At 36.7% G+C, this 22,867-nt stretch overlaps 1 protein-coding gene across 5 annotated transcripts in view; it reads left to right on the top strand.

Moving 5' to 3' along the window:
- ARHGAP6 (Rho GTPase activating protein 6) overlaps positions 1 to 22,867 on the top strand; it is a 253,848-nt gene that overhangs the window by 218,560 nt on the left and 12,421 nt on the right. For all 5 annotated transcript variants that reach the window (XM_087967042.1, XM_087967043.1, XM_026666909.2 and 2 more), the window contains exons 4-10: positions 7,032 to 7,288; positions 14,645 to 14,840; positions 18,158 to 18,213; positions 19,358 to 19,508; positions 20,411 to 20,559; positions 21,081 to 21,260; positions 22,238 to 22,335. In XM_087967042.1, coding sequence (XP_087823168.1) covers positions 7,032 to 7,288; positions 14,645 to 14,840; positions 18,158 to 18,213; positions 19,358 to 19,508; positions 20,411 to 20,559; positions 21,081 to 21,260; positions 22,238 to 22,335 — 1,087 coding nt within the window. The remainder of the gene's footprint in view (positions 1 to 7,031; positions 7,289 to 14,644; positions 14,841 to 18,157; positions 18,214 to 19,357; positions 19,509 to 20,410; positions 20,560 to 21,080; positions 21,261 to 22,237; positions 22,336 to 22,867) is intronic.

A 22,867-nucleotide genomic window follows, 5' to 3' on the forward strand; every position in this document is an offset into this window, starting at 1 on the left:
CAGAAGAACACATACCCCACAAAAAGCCAAAGAAAAAGTGGCTCTCAGATGAAACCATCAAAATAGCTGAGCAAAGAAAAACAGCCAAGCAGCAGGCAAGAGGAAAGAAATAAGAAGACTAAATGCAGCTTTCCAGAGAGTAGCAAGGAAGGATAATAAACTTTACTGGGATGACCAGTGTAAACAGCTTGAAGTAGTTCTAGCACTAACCATCAAAAGGGAATTACCAGATGTCTAAGCCAGTTTCCAAAGTAGACGTGGCACCCACAAACTGTGCTGGATCATGGAAAACATTGTCCCAAAGGTGCTTTTTTCAAGAAGCAAATGGACTTTTGGGGTTGTTGTTGTTTTTGAAGACTTTTGCTTCTCATCCAAGAAGCTTCTTCAGTTCTGGCTTCTATGAGAAGTGAAATGTCTTCAAAAAAAAATCCATAAAGTCCAGTTGCCTCTTGAAAGAAGCAGCTTTGGGACAACCATGACCCGAATCACTGAGAATCTCCATAGACATGGAAACCATTGCAAACCTGCACTGGATCATGGAAAATTTTAATGAATATCAAAGGATCATTTATATGTGCTTCATCAACTGAGAGAAAGTCTGGGGGTACCAGCACCTCTGGTTAAGTTAGTGCAATCACTGCACACAAATCAGGAAACTACTACGTGAACACCATGTGGAGACACTGGTTGGTTTAAGATAGAGAAAGAGTGCGACAAAGTTACATTTTCTCCTCTTTCTTATATAACCTATGCCGAAATGATCACGAGGAAGCCAGATCTTGAAGAATCAAAAATTGGGGTAAAAATTGGTGGAAGAAACACCAACAATCTGATATGCTGACAATACAACTCTCAGAATCAAAGAAGACCTGAAACATCTGATCAGTAAAATTGAAAAAGAAAGTGATAATTTTGGTCTCTTCTTAAACATCAAAAGACTAGATTCATGACTACCAAGGAAGAGAAACATCAAAATAGTAATTAATGGTGAAGAGATAGAATGTGTGGAAAAATTTCCTAGGATTGCAGATCACTCAAAGTGGTGAATGCAGCACAGAAGTAAAACATCAGATTGTATTGGGTCGCATAACGATGAACATGAGCTGAATATGGAAAAGCAAGGACATCAGCCTGGCAACAAATGTGGGTTAGTTCACTCTGTTGTAGCTATCTATGGTTTTGAAAGTTGGATCTTAAAAAAACAAGAAAGAAAATCTACTTGTTTGAGCTGCTGCATAGGGTCTAAGACGACAACTTGATGCAACCAGCTCAGTGCAACCAGCTCACTGCTGGAAGCTCACCACCACCAAATCACCTTTGGGATTCACCACTTCCGAGTCACCTCAGGACAATCCAAATGGCAATTCACCATCTTATTTTCACACCCAACACTATTGCCGCTACAGCGAGCTCCAGGCCAAAGAAGCCAGGCAAAGTGGCAGTAGTATACAGTATGTAAAAAATGAGACACCCTCAGCTGCTGCCCACCCTACCCATCATCAGGGGGAAGGGAAACCCCCCAGCCACTACTTCCATCACTCTGTGCTCTGCCTATCTACTTGCTCCCCTACCAGCCCAGCTCCCCCTCTCGTTGCCCACAACAAGTTGTCTCCATAGCAAATTGGCCATGTGGAGTTGTCCTGTGGTGATTTGGTGGTGCAGTGAATTGGAAGAGGCAAATTGGCATTGGTGAGCTGGTAGTGGTGAACTGGCTAAGCCGAGCTGGCTGTGTTGAGTTGTCCCATTCTGCGTATTCCTTGGACAGCAAAGATGACTAACAAGCAAGTACTGGAGTGCATAATACCAAACATGTCACTAGAAAGCAAAATCACAAAACTGTATCTCACTTTGGTCATGTTATGCAGGGGAATTCACTAGTGAAAGCAATTATGTTTGGAAGAATTAACTGTAAAGGAAGCCAGGCCATCAAAGAACACAGTAGCTGGACACTATCAAAGTTGACACCAACCAGGGCGTAGAAAAACTGGAAGAAATAGTGCAAGATCAGAAGATGTAGAAATCTGGCTCATAGACTTGCCAAGGGTCAGACTCTGCTGAACGGATAACATCATCATCATCATCATATTATTGTGCATTCTAAACAATATAAGAAAACTACAATTTAAACATATACTTAACTTGGTTTTGAGATGATTTTTTTTGACAAAAGTATACTCTGGATAATTGAAGAGCTGGAGTCCTAGAATCTAAATAAGTGGACGTATGAAAAACATTTTGAATTACAAAACACTAGGAGGTTTAAATGCCCTGTTTCAGACTTTGAAACAATTATACTAGGCTTGAGCCACTTACACGCAACCTCACTAAAAATGTCCTGGTGCTCATTCAGTCATTTCAGTTTTCTAAGTTCAAAATTGGTCTATTTTTCATTCAGCATAATTAATTTGGGCTCAGATCAGGGGTGGGATTCTACGGATTCGCACCTATTCTCTAGAACCAGTTGTTAACATTCTAAACAGTTCGGAGAACTGGTTGTTAGAAGAAATTACTAGCCTAATCCTGTAAGGAAGGCAGGAAGGAAACATTCTGGTGTTCCTTACAGAAACTGCCTCTCCGTTAACCTTTATTACATTCTTGGCAGGACTAGACTTCCTGTCTTAGGAACATCTCTGGAGTTTTTTTCCCCTCCTTTGATGGTACTTTGCTTGTGTGGAGTGACCATTCAAAGTTACAATGGCATTGAAAAAAGTGACTTATGACCATTTTTCACACTTAGGACTGTTGCAGCATCCCCACAGTCATGAGAGGCCAGGCGAGGAGATACATGCCTCGATGTGAGTGATATTGAGTTAGCCACGCCCACAGAACCGGTTGTTAAAAAATTTGAATCCCACCCCTGGCTCAAATGGACTGTTTCAAGCTTGAAATGATTTCTGAAGATTGAAATAGTTTTGGAATATTTCAGAATTCAAAAGATTTTGCAAACCATTGAGAATAATCTTTTGATTAAATCAGTTTAGGAAGGCAAGACCAGTCTTATCATCAGATGTGACAGAAATAAAATTTCAATCTAAGAGCAGGCCAACTACTACCACTGATTTTAGAATTGCTATTATGTTTTATGTACATTTCATAGATATTTATTAGTATCATTTAAGTCTGCATTCATAACCGAGTAAAAAATTATACATTTGGAGTTTTGAAAGTAAACAAGCCCATTTTTTATATATAAACAAAGTGTACACTGAATTGCTATTTAGAGTCTGCTATATTGCTGAAATAAGTCTGTCATATTTTGGCAGCTTCAGTCAGACTCTGACTTAGATCTGCTCATTCATTCAGCTTTTATCCCACCTTTCTACTGAATCAGATATTTAAGGCAGCTAACAAAACTAAAGAAAATGTGAAAAAATAATATAAATTAAAAATAATGCTGAAATTAAACATTTTTACCCAGATAAGCAAAACATACTGTATTTTCTTATTTTCTGCAGCTGACAACAAATTAAGCCAGAGAAATTCCTTTCTTTTGAAACATTTATTTCTGCATGGCTGTTCTTCATGTACTAACTTCCCAGACAGATATATAATAGGATTGGCAATTCTCAGTCAGATTACAAGAAGTTTAAAGCTTTAAGGATTAATAAAAGCACTTTAATTAATCAGTTGACAAATGCACATTTTTCATACAGGCATCATCCCAGTATCTGACCCTGATTAAGAACCTAATTTCTGTATATGAAATATTCTATATCAAAGTGGATGGAAGCATATAGTAAGGTTCTGTCTTGGGTCCTATGCTATTCAATATTTTCATCAATGACCTAGATGAGGGGAGTGAAAGGGTACCCATCAAATTTGCAGATGAGACCAAAGTTGGGATGGGGGAATTACTAATACTTTGGAAGATAAACTCAAGATTCAGAAGGAACTTGGTAGACTTGACATGGGGCCCTATCCAATAAAATGCAGTTCAGTGGTGAGAAAAGTAAGGAAAAAAGTATTTTTTTCCCCAGACCTTCTTCAAAATTGCAAGACTACAACCAGCAAAGCTCTGTGACTTGGATACGTTTCTTCCTACTAACAGAATAATAGAGTTGAAAGGTATCTTGAAGGTCTTCAACTCCAACCCCATGCTCAGGCAGGCATCCCTATACAATTTCAGACAAATGCTGTCCAATCTCTTTTTAAAAACCTCCAGTGTTGTAGCATCCACAACTTATGGAAATCATTTCACTGATCAGTTGTTTTGTCAGGAAATTTCCCCTTAGTTCTAGATTTATCTCTCTCCTTGATTAGTTTCCACCCATTGCCTCTTGCCCTGCCCTCAGGTGCTTTGGAGAATAGCTTGGTTCCCTCTTCTGTGTGGCAGCCCCTTAGATATTGGAACCCTGCTATCATGTCACCCCAGGCCTTCTTTTCATTGCACTAGACATACCCAATTTCTGCAACCATTCTTCATATGTTTTAGCCTCCAGTCCCCTAATCATTATTGTTGCTCTTCTCTGCACTCTTTCTAGAGCAGGGGTATCAAACTCAAGGCCTGCAGGCCACATTCAGCCTGTGGGGTGCTTAAATCTGGCCCACCAGGCTGATCTGAAAATATCAAAGGACTGGCCCATGGTGCCTCTGCCGGCCCAAGTGGGCCATAGGGGGGGTGTGCAGCTCTCTTGTGGCCCATTTTCAGCCTCCCTGGCCTCCTGCAGAACTCTGCTGACCAGAAATGGGTCACATGGAGGCCTCGCATGGAGGCCATGCAGCCCATTTTTGGCCAGGAGAGTGCTGCTGGAAGGCGAGGAGGCCGAAAACAAGGACGTGGCCCTCCAGGCCCCATTTGGCCAGCAAGGTGTTGCAAGAAGAGTCTGTCCCATCTCCCCACCCCCCACCAGCCCACCGAGGAGAATTACAATGCTGATCTGGCCCTCAAAGAAATCCAGTTTGACACCCCTGTTCTAAAGCCTAAACATCTTTTTTATATCATGGTGACCAAAACTGAATGCACTATGGTCTTACCAAGGGGTTGTAACACTTGATCATGATTTTATTCCTCTATTAATGCAGCTTGGATTGATTTGGATTTTTTGGCAGCTTGAACACATATTTAAGTGATTATCCCCTAGTACTCCAAAATCCTTCTCACAGTTAATACCATTGAGCAGGTACTGTTTTTTCCCCCTCTTGTATAAAGATAGAAAGATAAATGCAAACAATGAGTTAAGCAATTCTACTTTCTCCATGCTTGCTGTTACTTTCTTGCCGTTTTTTTCCCCATTATGGACCAATAATTTAATGTTAACATGTTGAAAAAAGCCTTTTTTTGTCCTTGTTATTTTTGACAATTGTTGCCAGCCTCAGTTCATTTTGAGCCTTAGCTTTCCTGATTTCACTTTTGCAGGTTCAGGCTATTTGCTGATATTCTGCCTTAATTATGTGCCCTTCTTTCCATTTTTTATACTTGTCCTTTTTATCTTTCAGTTTATCAGAAAGTTCCTTGTGCACCCATACTGGTTTATTTTGAGCTCTCTTATTTTTCTTTTTCATTGGAATTGTGCAAGACTGGGCTTTTATAATCTCACTTTTCAAAGTTTCCCAAGCTTCTTGTGTTATTTCCCATTGAGGATTCTCATCTGTGGAATCCTTCTCAAAGCTCTCTCTAAGTTAATTGATAACAGCTCTTTTGAAGTCCAAGACTAGTTTGACTTTGCTCTATTCCTTGTGCTTGCATTATGTTGAATTTCAATGTTGCATGGTCACTCTTCCAAGGGTCTTCAACCCCTTCTATAATTTTATCTCTGTTAGTGAGAATTAAGTCCCATATGGCTGACCCTCTTGTTTCCTTCTCTACCTTTCCTGTAATCAATAGGCTGCAACTCCTGTTATTGCTTAATTGTTTTCATGCTATTTCCCACAACAACTTTATTTTCTGATAAAGATTAAATTCTACTGGAACATAATGAATTAGTATAATTAAATAGGACTTTTTAAAGTAAATTAAAGAGAGAAATAATGTGTTCCAGTGTAGATTTCCTTTTTACTTTGAAAAGATATGCAAATAATACCCTTGATTGTTCTAGCTATAACAACTATGTAATTCGACAATTGCTATGAATCCTCTATTGGCTGCTTTTATTATACCTAATGACATGCTAGAATTCCATACCTCATTCCATTGCTGATCATTTCCAAGAAAAGGTGCACTGCTGTGAATAAATATTTGATCCTTCATGTATTATGACCCCCAAACCAGATATGTTCTTCTCCCATGTTTACTTTCTTCTTGTTCTATGTTACTATAACATATTTTTTTATTGTTTATGTTTAACTTGTTCCAATAATAATTCCACTAGTGATGTTAGCATGCAACTGCGTATATAGACAAGAGAAGATAACCTCTTACTAATATAAAATGGATATTCCTCATTTCTTGGAAATTACAGTATTTCAATAAAGTATTTGTTATTCCATATTTTGCTGCTCTTTAAACTTTGAGGTTATTTTCTTTTATAATAACATTGAAACTACATTACTTCGGTATTAGTCAAAATAAATCCTAAACCATAGTCTAAAAATATTCATTCACAAGTTATTAAAATTTGATTGACCATTGAAAGAGATAATTGATATTTAGGTTTCTTGCTATGAATTCTAGATGGGAATTCTTTTTTGATTATGGCAGATGTTTACCCATGTTTTACCTGGCTTCCATATCTTTATTTAGTTGTCTTTTTAAAAACAAATTTAAAATATTTGGAAGTTCAGGAATTGCCAAAAGTAAACATAACAGTACACCTTTATTGTGTATTTTTATGTGCTTTTTTATCTTTTTATGTGCTTTTTTATCTTTTCCTACTCCAAATCCTTATTTTCCATTAAGAATTGCTGAGAACCACAGAAACTGCAATCAAGTATATTTTAAAAACATCAGTTGAGAAAGCTGACTTTTAACTAAGCAACCAATGTTAAAAGATGCTCACCATGTCTATTGGCTGAGGATTTATTAAATCCATTTTCAAAATGTCGACTGCTAGAGTTATTAGCCTTTGATACATAAGGTTTTGTTTCTTTTTCAGAATTCATACCCCAGGCTTTTGGAATGCCTTTATCACAAGTAATAGCAAATGATCGGGCATACAAATTGAAGCAAGATGTTCACAGAGAAGAGCAGAGAGATGTTTCAGAACTTGTAACGTCCCTTTTACCTTTTGGGAGTAAAAGACAGAACAAAGAACTCTCAAGCAGTAATTCATCTCTTAGTTCCACCTCGGAAACACCAAATGAATCTACTTCGCCCAATACACCAGAACCAGCCCCCAGGGCTCGGAGAAGAGTAAGTGCCTATACATTGCTTAGTGGCTACTGCAAATATTGTGGGACCTTCCTTTGCTTACTGAAGCTGGAGTCTCTGATTTGTTAGTTTATACTAAAACTAAAGCCAGCCCTAGTAAAAATGATAGAAATTAGTATTTTAATGGTCATTGCCTTTCCCAGCTGTTCGTGGGAGAGAACAAAATAGACGCAAATCTCTTGCCAGCACCTCAAGGGACATAAGGATTCTTTGGAAACTTTCCTTTTCCCCAGTCAGTTTCTACTTAGTATTTCAAATTACTGAAAAAGAAACTCCTTTCTCTGTTGTGTTCTCTCTCCTCCCCCTCCCTCCCTCCCTTTCAAATGCACACGCACAAACCCAGATATTTCTCCACCTCATCTCAGTCTCAAATATGTTTATAGTATAAAAGATGGTTTATGTAGTTACAAGATTAATGGTCAGTCATTTAAAAACATTGGAAGCTGCCATATACTGAATCAGTCCACTTACGCATCTATTATCAACAAGTAGCATATTTCCAGAATTTGTTTAATCTGGAGTTTTTCCAATCCTGCCTGTGACATTTTTCTCTCTGCAGTGCATACAGTATGCTGCATCAGTGAATTCATATTGCATATTAAAAATTACTGGTTCCGTCCTAAAAGAACCTAATAATTCTCATGAATTATCTGATAATCTTGCCATCTTTTGAATAAAGAATGTTTGTGTTTTCATACTGAGAATCCATGGGCGCCTAATAATCTGAAGTCTGGATTCAGTGACTTTGTACATATGTTATTTCAAAAAGCAAAACTTATTGCTTTAACCTACAATTTCATCTTTCATTCCATGAGAGGTAGTCCTCAATTTATAATGGCAATTGGAATTTCCATCGCTAAGAAATGTCATAAAGCTCAACATCAGGGGACCATATTGCTTAGCAACAGAAATCCCAATACTCCCTGTTGCTGTTGTCAACCAAATCCTACCAGTTGTTAACTAAGGACACCCTTTCCAGCCCCAATCCTTGGTTCTTCTAAGGAAATAGACAGCCTCCGTTCAACTCCCCCAACTGCCTATTCATCCCCATCTCTGCCCTTTTGGCTGTCCTGCACCCTGCCTTTTGGGGTGTCATGCAGCCCCAGAACTATGTGATTCATGGGCTTCATGGCACACTATGGCTCTGGGGCTGCAAGAAATCCTTGACCCACAGCCAAAAGTTACAGCTGCCCTGGGAAAAATCAGCACAGGCCCATAACACAGCATGAAGCTGTAACTGCCCCAGCTCAATATGAAGCCACAGGCAACCCAGCCTGGCTCAGCAGTACAGTGTGAAGTCTCAGTCATCCCAATCCAGCAGCATGGCACGAAGTCATAGCCACCCACTCTCTTTCCCAGTTGACTTTCACCACCTTCTTGCCCCTACTCCTGATGAGATGTCTGGCCAGGCTATCCACAAGGCAGCTGCTGGCCACTCAAGACCTTCTTTCTCAGTTCTCGTATGAAAACTGACATTCGTGACTGTTACTTGGAGACTGGGCATAAGCACATTTTATTCAGTGCTACTGTAGGTTTGGATGGTTGCTGAATGAGTGGTTGTAACTCAACTACCTGTAATACTATTTCTTTAAAGTGCAGATGGCAAGAGTATTTGATGCTGCTTTAGGAGACTGCAGCTAAGTCATTTTTGATAGTTGAGGAATGTAATAACTATAGTATTTAGCTCACATACCTTTGGACTTATAGAGATTATGTATTTTGGGTCCCATATTACCTTTAATAATGCTATCGAAGAAAATGTTGCTCATTTAGTTATTTTTATAGATAGTAAGAGAGCTGTTCCAAATTATATGCTGTATTTTGTACACCAGAAGTCTTTCTGAATAAAAGTAAAGCTTCATTGTTTCAAATATCAACTATATACACTTTTTTAATTGCTACTCTATGAGGAATATGAAGACTAAGAAAAACCAAATACCATACCACATTTCTATTACTTTTTTCAAATTAGAAAATATGCATAATCCATCAGCTACAGTATCCTTCTGGGCAATTGCAATTATAAGCATTGTATTGGAGGCTGAACAGCCGTGCCTGTAGTTGCTCCAGAGTGGGGTGTTTAATATCTGCATAAAGACATTGGGGGGGGGGGGCTTGTTTGCAGTATCATCAGTATGTGAAGATTTACAGTTGTATATCAAAAACTAGACCAGGGATGTTGTTAAGTCTTGAACTAATTCTACAAGCTGGATCAAAACTAAGTCAAATCCCTGAAAGACTGAGGTGCTATTTGTTGACAATCAAAAATGACCTTTTGGGGATTACCTGACAACAGTGATTCATGCCCTGATCACCTTGCAGATAGACTATTGCAATGCATTCTATATTGGAGATCACTTGGAAGCTTCAGTTGATCCAAAATGCAATGGCCCTCTTGCTTGTTATCGGTAGGAGAATTACAAGTGTGCACACATGCTAAGTTCACCACACTGTTCATTGGTTTACTTCCAAATCCAGTTTGTGATGCAAGTCACCCATGAAATCCTATATCACTCAGCTCCTCATACTTATAGGATCATCCTCAGGACAGTTTAAATGACAATCTGTTAAAATTAAAAAAGTTACTTTTATTCTATTCATACAAACAATTAACAAGAAGTTTTGACATCAAACTTTGTCACCATAATGTGACCTGCAATACTTAAAAATATGCCCCAATGAATTGTTTCCTCATGGTAAATCTCTTTTGTCAGTAAATGTTCTGTATCCTGTACAGATGCAGATAGATAAACTCCATAAAACATCCATAACAAAGTACTTTTATTGGTTCATCAGGTATCCTCATTCATCACATTTGTGACAAAGTTCTTCTTTAATGACCAATCCTTTGCATATCTGTCTTGTAGGTAAAAAGATGATTATCTTCTATCCTTTTTCTCTCATCTCGTGGCGATAGAGGTAGAACAGTTACCACGAGTCCGTGAGTTCAGCCAAGAGTGAGGATAACTCCTCCTACCCATCGAGGGTCAATTTAGTGACCAATCAGGATTACAGATGTGGTCACGTGATATGGACTACATTTCCCAGGATACCTTAACTACATTTACCATGATGCATTCCCTTAAGGGGACAGCTTACAATTGCTACCTAACTATCCAAATCCCATTAACTCTAAACTGTCTGGACAGCACAGTAAACACTGAACAAAAGTTGAAGGATTTCTCATCAAAACAGTTGTCTCACTGGTTGTATACTTCAAGTTGCTTCAGAATACACATATTTGCTATTTATTTGTTTGTTTAACTTTATTGTTTACCTTAGTTTCTTTTATATTTACACAATAATAAGACTTTTGTCAGGACCACCATCACCAGCTTAGTGCCTTTCTGGTGCCCTGCTATTAGAACAGGAGGGGGGAAGGAGGATAGGAGTTTATTGTGTGCTATTGCTGTAATTTCAAATGTGGGAAATAGGAAGTGGGGAGTTACCATGGAAGAAGACCACATCACCAAACTGGCTTGCACCAGGATCTTCAAGGCCGTTTGTCATGAGAATGGAATGTTACCAGTTTGACACCTCAGAGTTTATCAAAACATCTTACTGGTATCACATTGGCTGGCTGGGGGATTAGTCATGGGGGGAGGGAGTAGAAAATGAAAATAGCATTTTGCATGGGAATACCCCATTCCACCTGATTTTATTGCAACCAGTTTATTTCAGTAAAAGTTCTTTTGCTTCAACAAAATGGACTCACAAGTCTTACTTTCCTAAAAGAGTAGATTGGGGCAGGCCTGACATTAAACGGAATCTGCAATTGTGGTCAACCCAGAGAGTTATAGCAATGCCTTCCCATTGCTAACCTTCTAAAAGCAAATAGGGGAGATAAGCCTAAACCCAGTCAACTTCTCAAATGGACATGGAATATCTGGTGGTGTTCGAAAAACTGAAACTGCTGTTCGCAGCCAAACCAGTGTTGAAGCACACGGATCCCACTGCTTCATTTGTCATCCAAGTGGATGCTAATGCTGCAGCAGTCAACATAACCAGCATGGAACCCTGCAACTATGTGCTTATACATCCAAAAAACTCACAGACTAAACGCAGGTGGGTGGTTTGGGAAAAAGAGGCTTATGCAGTGTGTTGGGCACTCCTAACCATGAGACATTTCCTAGAGGAGAGTAAAATACCCTTCAAGATGTAGACTGATCATAATGATCTATAGGCACTAAAGAACCCCTGGAGGCTATCGCCCAAGCAGGTCTGGGCACAGTACTTTAATCGCATTGGGTTCACTCTATGCTACCCCCCCCCCCCCGGGGGGAAAACTTCCTTGCAGATGCCTTGTCCCAGATGCCTCAGTATAACAGACCAAACCAGAACTGATTAGACCAGTAATCCCATCCCAACTCTCAGCCCCATAACCACCCGAACTCAAGATAAAATGAAACACCAGCTAGACAGCAATGTAGCCGCAGTCCTCAGAGTTGCACTAAAACCAACAAGTGGTTTCAATCCCATAAAGGCAAATACTCTATGTGAGATGGATTGACTTGGGTGGACCACCACTGTCTTCATGAAGTTGATAAATGAAGACAAAGACTGGTGATCCTAGGGAAAAGCCACAACACTAAAACTGCAAGGGATTTTGGGTTTATAAAAAACTTGCACCTAATTAAGAGACAATTCTGGTTGCCATCTCTAAATAAAGACATTGAAAGCTACGTGATTAGTTGCCCAAGCAATGGGGGAAAACCCCATGTCTCTCCCAGCCATTGGCTGAGCGTTGAACGTACTTTGGAGGGAAATTTCCATGGACTTCCATATTGGATCTCCCTGAGAGTTCAGGAAACACAGTGATCTGGCTAGTGACATACCTATTCTCCAAGCAGGTGCATTTCATACCATGCCAGAAGATCCCCTCTGCATATACCCTGGCTAAAGTATTCATACAGCACATCTACAGACTGCACGGAGCCCCACAATGCATCTCAGATCAAGGGGTGCAATTCACCTCAAGGTTTTGGCAGGGATTTTTAAAACTTCTAGGGACAGATCTAGTCATCATCCCCCAAACTAAGGGGGGTGCAAATGTGAGATTCAGTCCTGGAACAGTACCTTAGATGCAACAGTACCTTAGATGTTAATTATCAACAAAATAATTGGATAGACCTCCTGCCATTTGCTGAGGTGGCTTATAACAATTCGGTGCACAGCACAATGGGTTTCATCCCATTCAAATTAGCCACTGGTCAGGATTTTGTTTCCATGCCTGAACAACCTCTAAATGATCCACCAATTGCCTCCCTGAAAGATTGGGTGTCCCAAATATGAAACACCTGTCCTGTGGTGAGGAAATCACTTTAGGAGAGAGACATGTATAAAAAACAGGCTGATAAAAAGTGAGTGAAACGTAAAGACTTTGTAGTAGGTGACCAGGTCAACAAAATATTTGCAGTCCAGACAGCCATCCAAAAAATTAGGACCAAAATATGTGGGCCCATTTTTCATTAAACAAATCATAAACCCCATAATCATGAATTGGACCTGCCAAAATTCCTTAGACAAGTCCACCCAATATTCCTTTGCAGCTTCCTCAAACCTGAAATCAAATCACCGCTGCATCCCCCTCATGATTGAAGATGAACAACACTTTGAAATTAAGGACATTCTGGATTCCTGTAAGCATTGAGGGAAGATACAGTACTTAATCACATGGAAAGACTTTCCCCCTTCCAAAACTGAGTGGGTTGACTGGTGCCACATTAAAGCTGCTAGATTTCTAAAACACTTCCACAACTAGTATCCTGACAAACTTAAGTAGCATTGTTACTGAATTGCTTTGTATTTCTCTCTCTTATTTTTTGTTCTGCAGGACTAATACCTATGTTCAGGGGGGCAGCAGGTCAGGTCCATCATCACCGGCCTGGCACCTTGCTGGTGCTCTGCCATTACAGCTGTGGGGGGGTGGTTATTGGGTGCTGTTATAACTTCAAACATGGAAAATAGGGAAGGAGGAGAGACAATGGAAGAAGACCAGATCACCAAACTGGCTTATACCAGGATCTTCAAGGCCATTTACCCTGAGAATGGAACATTACCAGTTTGATATCTCAGAGTTTATCAAAACATCTTACTGACATCACATTGCTGGCCGGGGGATTGGTCATGTAGGGAGCGAGTGTAAAGTGAAAAGAATAGATTTGTATTTTGTGTAGGAATACCAGATTCCACCTGACTTTACTGCAATCAATTTCTTTCAGTAAAAGTTCTTTTATGTCAACTAAATGGAGTCACGAAGTCCTACTTTCCTGAAAGAGTGAACTGGGGCAGGTTTCTACCACCTCAGGAATCTCAGAGGCCTATATTTCATTATAGGTTATGATCAGAGCAGAATGTTGACAGAGGTATAAATTTGCAGACACATATACACACTGATACATTTCTCATCAAGCAATTTGGATTCACAGAAAAATGCAGTCTTATTTATAACTACTGCAGAATAAACAGCAGATAAAATAAAACTATTTGAAAGTACAGATGCACAAGTTCCTAATATAGCTCTTAATGAACACTTTCAATAGATCATTTTAATGTTTATAGTTTTTAATCTGTATTTCAAACTTTTTATAAACTGTTTAATTTTTTGTTATTTGCCTTAAATACTTACCAGAAGAAATTAACTAATAATGATACTAACATCTAGTACAGTGGTGGGATTCAAATAATTTAACAACCGGTTCTCTGCCCTAATGATTTCATCCAACAACCAGTTCACCAAACTGCTCAGAATGTTAACAATTGGTTCTCTCGAACTGGTGCGAACTGGCTGAATCCCATCACTGATCTAGTAGATGTTACTAATAGAGAATTAACAGTAGTTGTTGGGCAAGAAGCCATTTCTAGACAAAGTTGTGTGGAAATGGGGATTTATTACCTTTGGAGAGATGTTGCTGTTCTTTTCTCATCTTAAGCAAAATGTTTGCGGTTCGCCATGTCTAGTGAGCAGCAATTTTCAGGTGAAAATACAAATGTTGCTGGGTATGGCAGCAATTGCCTCTGTTTTGATTGGGAATAGGAACAAAGTAAATGAGCTGGAGTAACTGATGAATGGGAGTGCATCAAACAATTACAGCCTCAGAATTACCTCAGTTTGGACAGGCATGCAACAAGTAGCATATAATATGACTAGTACAATCATGGCATTTGCCTTGAGCTACCTATTGAAAGCTGTAATAATCAGTTGTCACTTAGAGGGGAGTATTGAATAGATTTCTGCCCCAGTTAATACCTTCTGTTATAGGCTAATATTTTGTTTTATGATAGATTAAAGAGAAAAGTGTTCTTCATCTTTACCAAATGCATGTTTGTATATTGTAGGGTGCAATGTCAGTGGATTCTATTACTGATCTTGATGATAGTCAGTCTCGATTACTAGAAGCTCTACAGTTATCCTTGCCTGCTGAAGCACAGAACAAGAAAGAAAAATCCAGGGACAAAAAATTAAGCCTCAATCCTATTTACAGGCAAGTTCCTCGGCTTATAGATAGCTGCTGTCAGCATTTAGAAAAACATGGTAAGTATATTTTATCCAAAATATACACACATCTTATAGTACCTTGATTTGGAGTTTGAAAGCAATTTGATCGAATCCCCAAATTAAATAAACTTTCCAAATTTGAATGAATATAAACCAGACGTCACCTGACCAGGTGAACTGACTCAAAGTGTTGAATTAGATTAACGAATTGAATATGTGCCTGTTCAGAGAGCACTAAAAATTATATGGATTCTATTCAGTAGTGGGATTCAAATAATTTAACACCTGGTTCTCTGCCCTAATGACCAGCTGGGCAGGCGTGGGTGTGCCCATCACTCACATCGAGGGGCGCCTTGCCTCGCCCCGCCTCTCCTTGCCATGCCTGGCCCCACCTCACCCCTCCCCTCCCAGCCAGTCCTTGTCACACCTGGCCTTGCCTCTCCTTGACTTACAACCACAATTGAGCCCAAAATTTATGTTGCTAAGTGAGAAATTTATTAAGTGAATTTTGCACCATTTAATGACTTTTCTTGCCACATTTGTTAAGCGAATCACTGAATTTGTTAAGTTAGTAACATGGCTGTTAAGTGAATCTGGCCTCCCCATTGACTTTGCTTGTCAGAAGGTTGCAAAAGGGGATCACATGTCCCTAGGAGACTACAACCGTCATAAATGTGAGACAGTTGTCAACCATCTGAATTTTTATCACATGTCATGGGAATGCTGCAATGGTCGTAAGTGTGAAAAATGGTCATAAGTCACTTTTTTCAGTGCCATTGTCAATAAATGAACTGTTGTAAGTCAAGGATTATCTGTATAAAAATACAAAAAGCTTCTTTGCTTGCAAAAAGTTGCCCTAAATACAATCATTAAATTAAAAATGGGGGAATACACACTGAAGATCAATGAGTCACAGCCATCACAGAAACCTAAACCATTCTGTCTGAATACTTTCCTTTTTTTCTTTTTCCCAAAAATGCTTTATTTCAATCTACATATAACAACAATACATTAACAGTGTGGCATCAATATATCATACATCTCTCATTGCATATATTTATATTAATTCATACTTCTTCAATATTTATTTTAACCTTACTCTCTCCAAATGCCTACCCACCATATCAGTTAAACATACCTAATAATTCCATTATTCAATTTTCTCCCTGTTTTCATTTTATTTTTTTTAAATAAAAAATTCTCATTTGGCAAGCAGTACGGTTCCAGGTTTCACATCTCAATACAAACACGACCATAGTTACCTATTCATTTTATTTGTTTAATTTCATATTACATCATCCTTATCATTATTAAATATTAAACTTATCCAATCCCAATTCATGTTCTCTTATCTTATTTTACAATATTATCTAAAATTCTCATCTCAATTCTATGTTCATTTATTCAATTCCAAATCCTAATATATCCTTCCATTTTTCTTAGTATATTCTCATATCTTATTTTTCAATGTTATCTAAAATTCTCATCTCCTTTCTATTGTCATTTCTCATATTATTTTTTCTGTCACATTTGTCATTTTATCAATCCTTATCTGTAAATATAATTGTCCCCTCTAGTTAATAATTCGAGCTAACCACCTTCATTCTTCTTAATATCTCCCTATCTAGTATAAAAACACAAATATATATATTTTTCTCAGATTCCGCATTATATTTTCTCTATAAATGATCTATACATTGCAAAATGCTATTTTCAGTATATTCTTATACATCCCAACACATTGCCTTGCGGAATCCCCTTCCTTATCCCTTTTTTTAAACCCATTATCTCTCACTCTTTGAACAGTGTACCTTCTTTTCATCCTTGTTTGTTTCCTGTTCCTCTTTATTTTCTGGTCCTTTCTGTTAATTCCCTTTTTCCCCGTTCTTATTCCCCTCCTTTTCTCTCTCCCTCTTTTGATTTTCCTTTTGCACTTCCTTTTTCTGCTTTTCCTTCTCTCTTTAGCCATTTTCCGAATCATTCTCCCTTTTATCATCCCATCAGACCACAAATTTTTAATTCTAATTCCTTTTTCCCCCTGCTTAAATAATTGTTGTCATTAAGCAGTGGCAGTCATTAAGTGAAAGATGTGGTTGTTAAGTGAACACAGAAGTGTAAAGTGAGACCATTATTCACTATCGGTGTTTTTGCTAAAAACCAAAAGTAAATGCCAGGTTTTGGCAAAAATGTCATAAAATATGTTCACGTGACTGCAGGATGCTGTAAATGGCAGTAAATGCCATTTGCATTTACATACCAAGGTCTCAGCATGTGGCCACATTACCACAGGAAGAGGGCAGCTGTCAGAACTTTGGAGCCAGCTCATAAGTTCTTTATAACATCAAGCGGTAACCAGTTACAAGTTGAGGAATATTATATTAACAAGTAAAGCAATTTCTACTTCTACTGCAGAATTTGAGAATTTTGGGGTATTTTGTTTTTCTGTAGCTGCTGCGAGTGATAGTTTTAAAAAATAGTTAAAATTGTGAAATGCCACAAATATTTTGGTCAACTGTTGTATAATGTAGGGATATAATTGGGAGATACGCGAGGAAATCAAATTGTTGGCTTTACTTGGTTCAGGAAGGTAGCTATAATAAACCTTCAGATTATAAAATAATCTCCGGCACACAACTGAGATTAACATTTGAGATGGGATATTAGTAATTTTAATGTGGGTTAGCACACTATGCTCAAATTCAAAAGAAAATCAAGCATTGGTTTACTAATTTGCTGAGTTTGGGTCTAGTGCTAGAAGGGCTCTGGAAGCTACATGCAGCCTGAAAACCAAGGTTAAATATTTCACACCCATACTTATTCTCATCCTTTCTATTCCTCTTGTAAAATCTAAGCTGGTACCAAGAATATTTGTCGGCTTTTCTAACCAAGGGCTATGTGTATTTTTGAATATAGAAATACAAATTCAAGTGAATTCAGGGCTAACATCCTTTTATAAATGTTTTATGCAATTTTGCATGGGCACCATTGGTCTTAGACTTCCCTCTAGTGTCACTTTTAAATAATGTGCAATTTTTTAAAAAATAATCTATAATGATGTACAAGTAGGCTTTACTGAAGGAGATTGCACGGAACACATTTCCTCCTAAATTGTTTGCATATTTTGGATTTATGCTATGTTCTGATAGGGTAGGAATAAGAAACACAAATATTACAATATTTATAATATTGTATATTGCATAGTGATACAAAATAGTTTACTAATGTTCTAACTTTATTGTATATTTATATGCATTTGTATAAACACATTATTATTATTATTATTATTATTATTATTATTATTATTATTATTATTATTATTATTATTTATTTTAAATTGACATGTCATTTTACAGGTCTCCAGACAGTAGGCATATTCCGAGTTGGGAGCTCAAAAAAAAGGGTAAGACAGGTAAGTTTTTATCATTTCTCATGAATATCATGAAACTCACTATTTTATATTTATATATTTTGGTCAGTGTCATCTTTCATGATAGTCCTACTCTAAATATGTAATCGTAATACAACCAGGAAAATATCAATTCTTTTTAAAATGTGTTTTTTAGATCTGGAATCTTTCTTCTATATATTTCCAGTAACATTAGTGTCTGTTTTTAAAATAGTTTTCAATTTCTTATCTGGTACCTAAATGGTACAAGAAATATAAGACATCTGAATATCAGTTATGTATTGTCTTAAAATTACAATCATTTTTTTCTAAAACATTTTCTTATTTCCATATCAGTTTCAATTAGTATATTTAAAAGAAACAGGTTGTCCTGATAATTCTTTGAGCTAAGGTGGATTTGCTTCTATTTCTATGAAATATTTGATTAGATTCATTTTAATATGTCACTAACAAGTTATTAATTTAGATGATCATGTAAACCAGAAATAGGTAACCAGTTTTTAGATATTTTTTGTAACCATTAAGGCCAATGATCAGGAATGTGGGTATTATAACCTGCACCGTTTTATAAATTTTTGATTTAGTTTATTAGGAATAGACTACAGTCAAAATGACCATTCAAAATTCTAAGAGCTACAAATAGATTAATAATGTGCTTTAAATTAAAGCATTATTATAATTTATTATTACCTAACTCTTTTGCAATTATTTATTACAAAGTTTTTTATTTATAAAGTTTTATTATTATAAAAGTAGGGTTTATTCAGAGGTGAATAAAACACAATAACAAAAAAATGCATCTTGTTAAATCTAGACATGTAATGCAGTGGTAGAATTCATCTAATATGATATCAATTTGGAAGAATAACCTTTACTGTTATTTTCTTTTAATAATCCAACACCACTGGAATATTAAGGTTTTTATATTTCCTAAGTTCTTTGTATGCTGCAAATTTTAATTCTGAAATAAGCCCTTTTCCACAGAAAACAATATCATTACATCAATTTGTTCCGTGTAAAGAGAAAAATGCATAAGCCAGACTTGGGAAAGGGTCTGACTACAAGCTAAAACTATATCATCACCTTTTTTTAAAAAAAAAAAGTGTAATATAATAATGTAAATGTTTGACATGGCTTCTGTTTCTAGTTACGTGAAGAGTTTGACCGTGGTGTGGATGTAGTACTGGATGAAGAACAAAGCATTCATGATGTAGCAGCTTTATTAAAGGAATTCCTTCGTGATATGCCTGACCCACTCCTGACCAGAGAGCTTTACACTCCTTTTATCAACACACTCTGTGAGCAGTCTGTCTGGCTATATATGTCCGTCTGTCTACCTATCTGCCGATTTAAATGGTTGATAAACTGCCACCCTTATAAATCAAAATCAGTTTAAGATTGTGCTTATCTTTATTTAAACTCTGCATTTCATGCAGATCATGGGCATGTTTCTGATTCCAGTGATTCATAATGTACGAGTGGTCACTTTCTTTATATTTTGACATGGAGAAAAATTTAAGCTGTCAACTTAAATTGCCTGATATGTCTCAGTGGATTGGTTTTCAAAATTAGATTGGGGATAAAATACTAATTAAAATGGTTCATTTAACAATCATCTTCATTCTGTCTTATAATAATTTAATGTATAGAATGCTAAAAGAGGACTAGGGAATTCAAAATAGTCTACATGTTTTGATCTTTGGATCACATATATTTTGGTTATGATAATATTATATACAACGCCGCTGAGTCATCACATCTCACAATGTTATGGAAGGGTTTTGGGGTTTTTTTTATACAATCATATCCAATTTTTGGAGACTAGCCGGACAAGTACCTGCATTTTTCTTGGCATGGTTTTTCAGAAATGGTTTGCCATTGCCTCACTCTGAGGGCTGAGAGAAAGTGGCTGGCACAAGGCTTGCATTATGTCTAAAGCAGGATTAGAATATGCATGGTTCCCAGTTTCTGGACTGTTGTCTTAACTAGCACACAAAAATTGGCTCTTAGGTTTTTCTACACCCCCCTAATATAATAACTGAATATTCTAAAACATTTAATATTTCAGATGTTACATAGGTGTATTTGATCAATGAAATGCCTGAAAATATTAAAATGTACAGAAAACTGAAATAGCTGATAATAGTGTTACACAAAGTAGTGCAATTAATAAGTGTATTTCATTTTTTTTCTTTTTTAGTAATGGACCCCCATGAACAATTAAATACTCTGCGACTTCTAATTTATCTTCTACCTCCCTGCAATTGTGACACCTTACATCGACTCCTTCAGTTCTTAGCTACTGTAGCCAGCCATGCAGAAGACAGAAAAGATGAAGATAGCCAGGAAGTAAGTTTATTTCATTGATTTTTATTGTGAAATTAGCACTGCAGTTCACCTTGAAGCAAAATGGATGGCAAACAAATCAAATAATTAAATAATAATATTTTGATCAGCAGTATGATAAGGAATACAGTTAATGAACCATCTTATGAACTATTTCTAAGCAAGGCATAATAATTTAGGTTTAATTCAGAGTATATTTGGTTTTATTAATCATCACTTGCTTTAATTGACTTAACTATGTTTGTATCATTCTCTCTTTTATTCATGCAAAAGGATTATTCCTGCATTCAAAAACTTTTAGAACTTGCAGGTTTCTTGAGAGAAATACCACCCCTCAAATTCCACACATAACTTAGTGTGGCTCCTATTGATTCCCCTTGGTGGAATGCTCTTTCTATATGGCACAAAGTGATTTAGAAAAGGCAGGATCCTAGCCAGGTTAGCTAAACCGAAACTACCTACACAAAGTGCTAGGAATCCATTGCCAGTTAAATTGTACAGCATTTTATTTCTTTTCTTTTTAGATCCCTGGGAACAAAATGACATCACTCAACCTAGCCACCATATTTGGACCTAATCTGTTGCACAAGCAGAAGACAACAGACAAAGAATTTACTGTTCAAAGCACAGCACGTGCTGAGGAGAGCGCTGCCATTATTGCTGTTGTACAGAAGATGTTAGAAAACTATGAAATGCTCTTTATGGTGGGTGAAGATTTCCTCCCTCTTTTTACATTTAACAGAGTTTTTTTGTGTAGAATAATTTTTAGTTTAGTCTTTACTTTTTGAAATTGGACACTACGTAATAGTGTCTTTTTTAACACTTAAAAATATTCACTCGTGAGACAATGTCTGTACAGTGAATAAATAAATTGGACCATAACAAACAGAAATGAAAATTTGGCATGGTGAACTACTGGTAGCATAACAGTTGCTGGTAAAAGAAGGCCCCTGATTATTTTGCTACATCTTGGGTGGTGTACAATAAAAGGTTAAAATAAATAAGCAGTTTTTAAAAATTAAAAGTTTGTAATTAAAATTTTGGAAAGAGGCAAAAATAATTAAAGCCTGTTAGAAAGGCAAATTGGGGGCTTTTCTGTCTCTGTCTCTCAATAATGGACAAATACAGTATAATTTCAATTTTCTTAAGTTTTAAAAATTTGTGGATAATTTCAGATACAGAAATATGGCTTTGAATTATGTTAATATTCATAAGAATATAGTTTTTATTAATGAGGATATGTACAGGTGACTATGTTTCATGCATTTGTTTAGCATTTATGTATATACTTACCTTATAAATGGGGAAAGGAATTAATTAGCCTGGCCATTTCATTTATAATAGATTCGTTTTCTTATCTTTTTCTTATTTCATTTTAACTTGATGTCTAAAAAGAATTGCATGAAATTTGTTTGCCTATTTCCTGTAGCAATTACCATATAAATAATCTTGTAGCTCTTTGAAAGGCAAGCTAAGTGGTTTGCTGGATTATAAAGTACTTATTTTATAAATATGAAAAATGATTAAAGATAATGGAAAGTATATTTAAAGAAAGGTGAAGTATTTTGTATGTTATTTAACTGGAGTAGATTGTATTACATTTGTGATTATATTAATTCATATTTAAAAATAGAGGTGTATCCTTTTGCTATTTGTTTTTTGATGTTTCATTAATGTATAGGTCCCAGCAGACCTTCAAAATGAAGTTCTAATTAGTCTGCTTGAGACTGATCCAGATGTTGTAGACTATTTGCTGAGAAGGAAAGCTTCCCAGTTATCGTGAGTAATTTGTTAATTTTCTTTTATTTGCCTCTATTAGGGAAATGTTGATCATAATTTATCACGTTTTATAATAGTTGTCCAAAGGCTTTTTATTTCAGAACCCCTGGCATATGTACTTAAATAACACTATGAACAATATTAACCATGATGAAGTTAATTATCTACCTTTTTAATAAAATGCTAGTAATAATAACCCTAATACCTTTAGAACAATCCTTTAATGATTTTTATATGAATACCTTAATTTTCAAGCCTGTTTTAATAAAACTAACTTAAGTTAAATGTCTAAGATTGTCCAAGCCTTTAGTGCTCCATCTGTGCTAAAACCCTGGGTTTCATGCATCATGGCAAAGGTGCAAATGTGTCTGCAGTGAGAATTTTCTGGGCTGATGGTACATCTAACATTTACATTGTAATAGAATTTTAAATAAACGATTAAACAGAAGGTTAGAGTGTTGCTAAGAATTGAACTCCAGCATTTAGTTCTAAAAATGCTTCTGGTCCCAGAAAGAGCAAAGAAGTGTTTTAG

The sequence above is a fragment of the Notechis scutatus genome, chromosome 5 (genome assembly GCF_049901735.1).
Source record: "Notechis scutatus isolate UNSWTSFEM ecotype Mainland chromosome 5, rNotScu1.2, whole genome shotgun sequence".
NCBI classification, from domain to species: Eukaryota; Metazoa; Chordata; class Lepidosauria; order Squamata; family Elapidae; genus Notechis; species Notechis scutatus.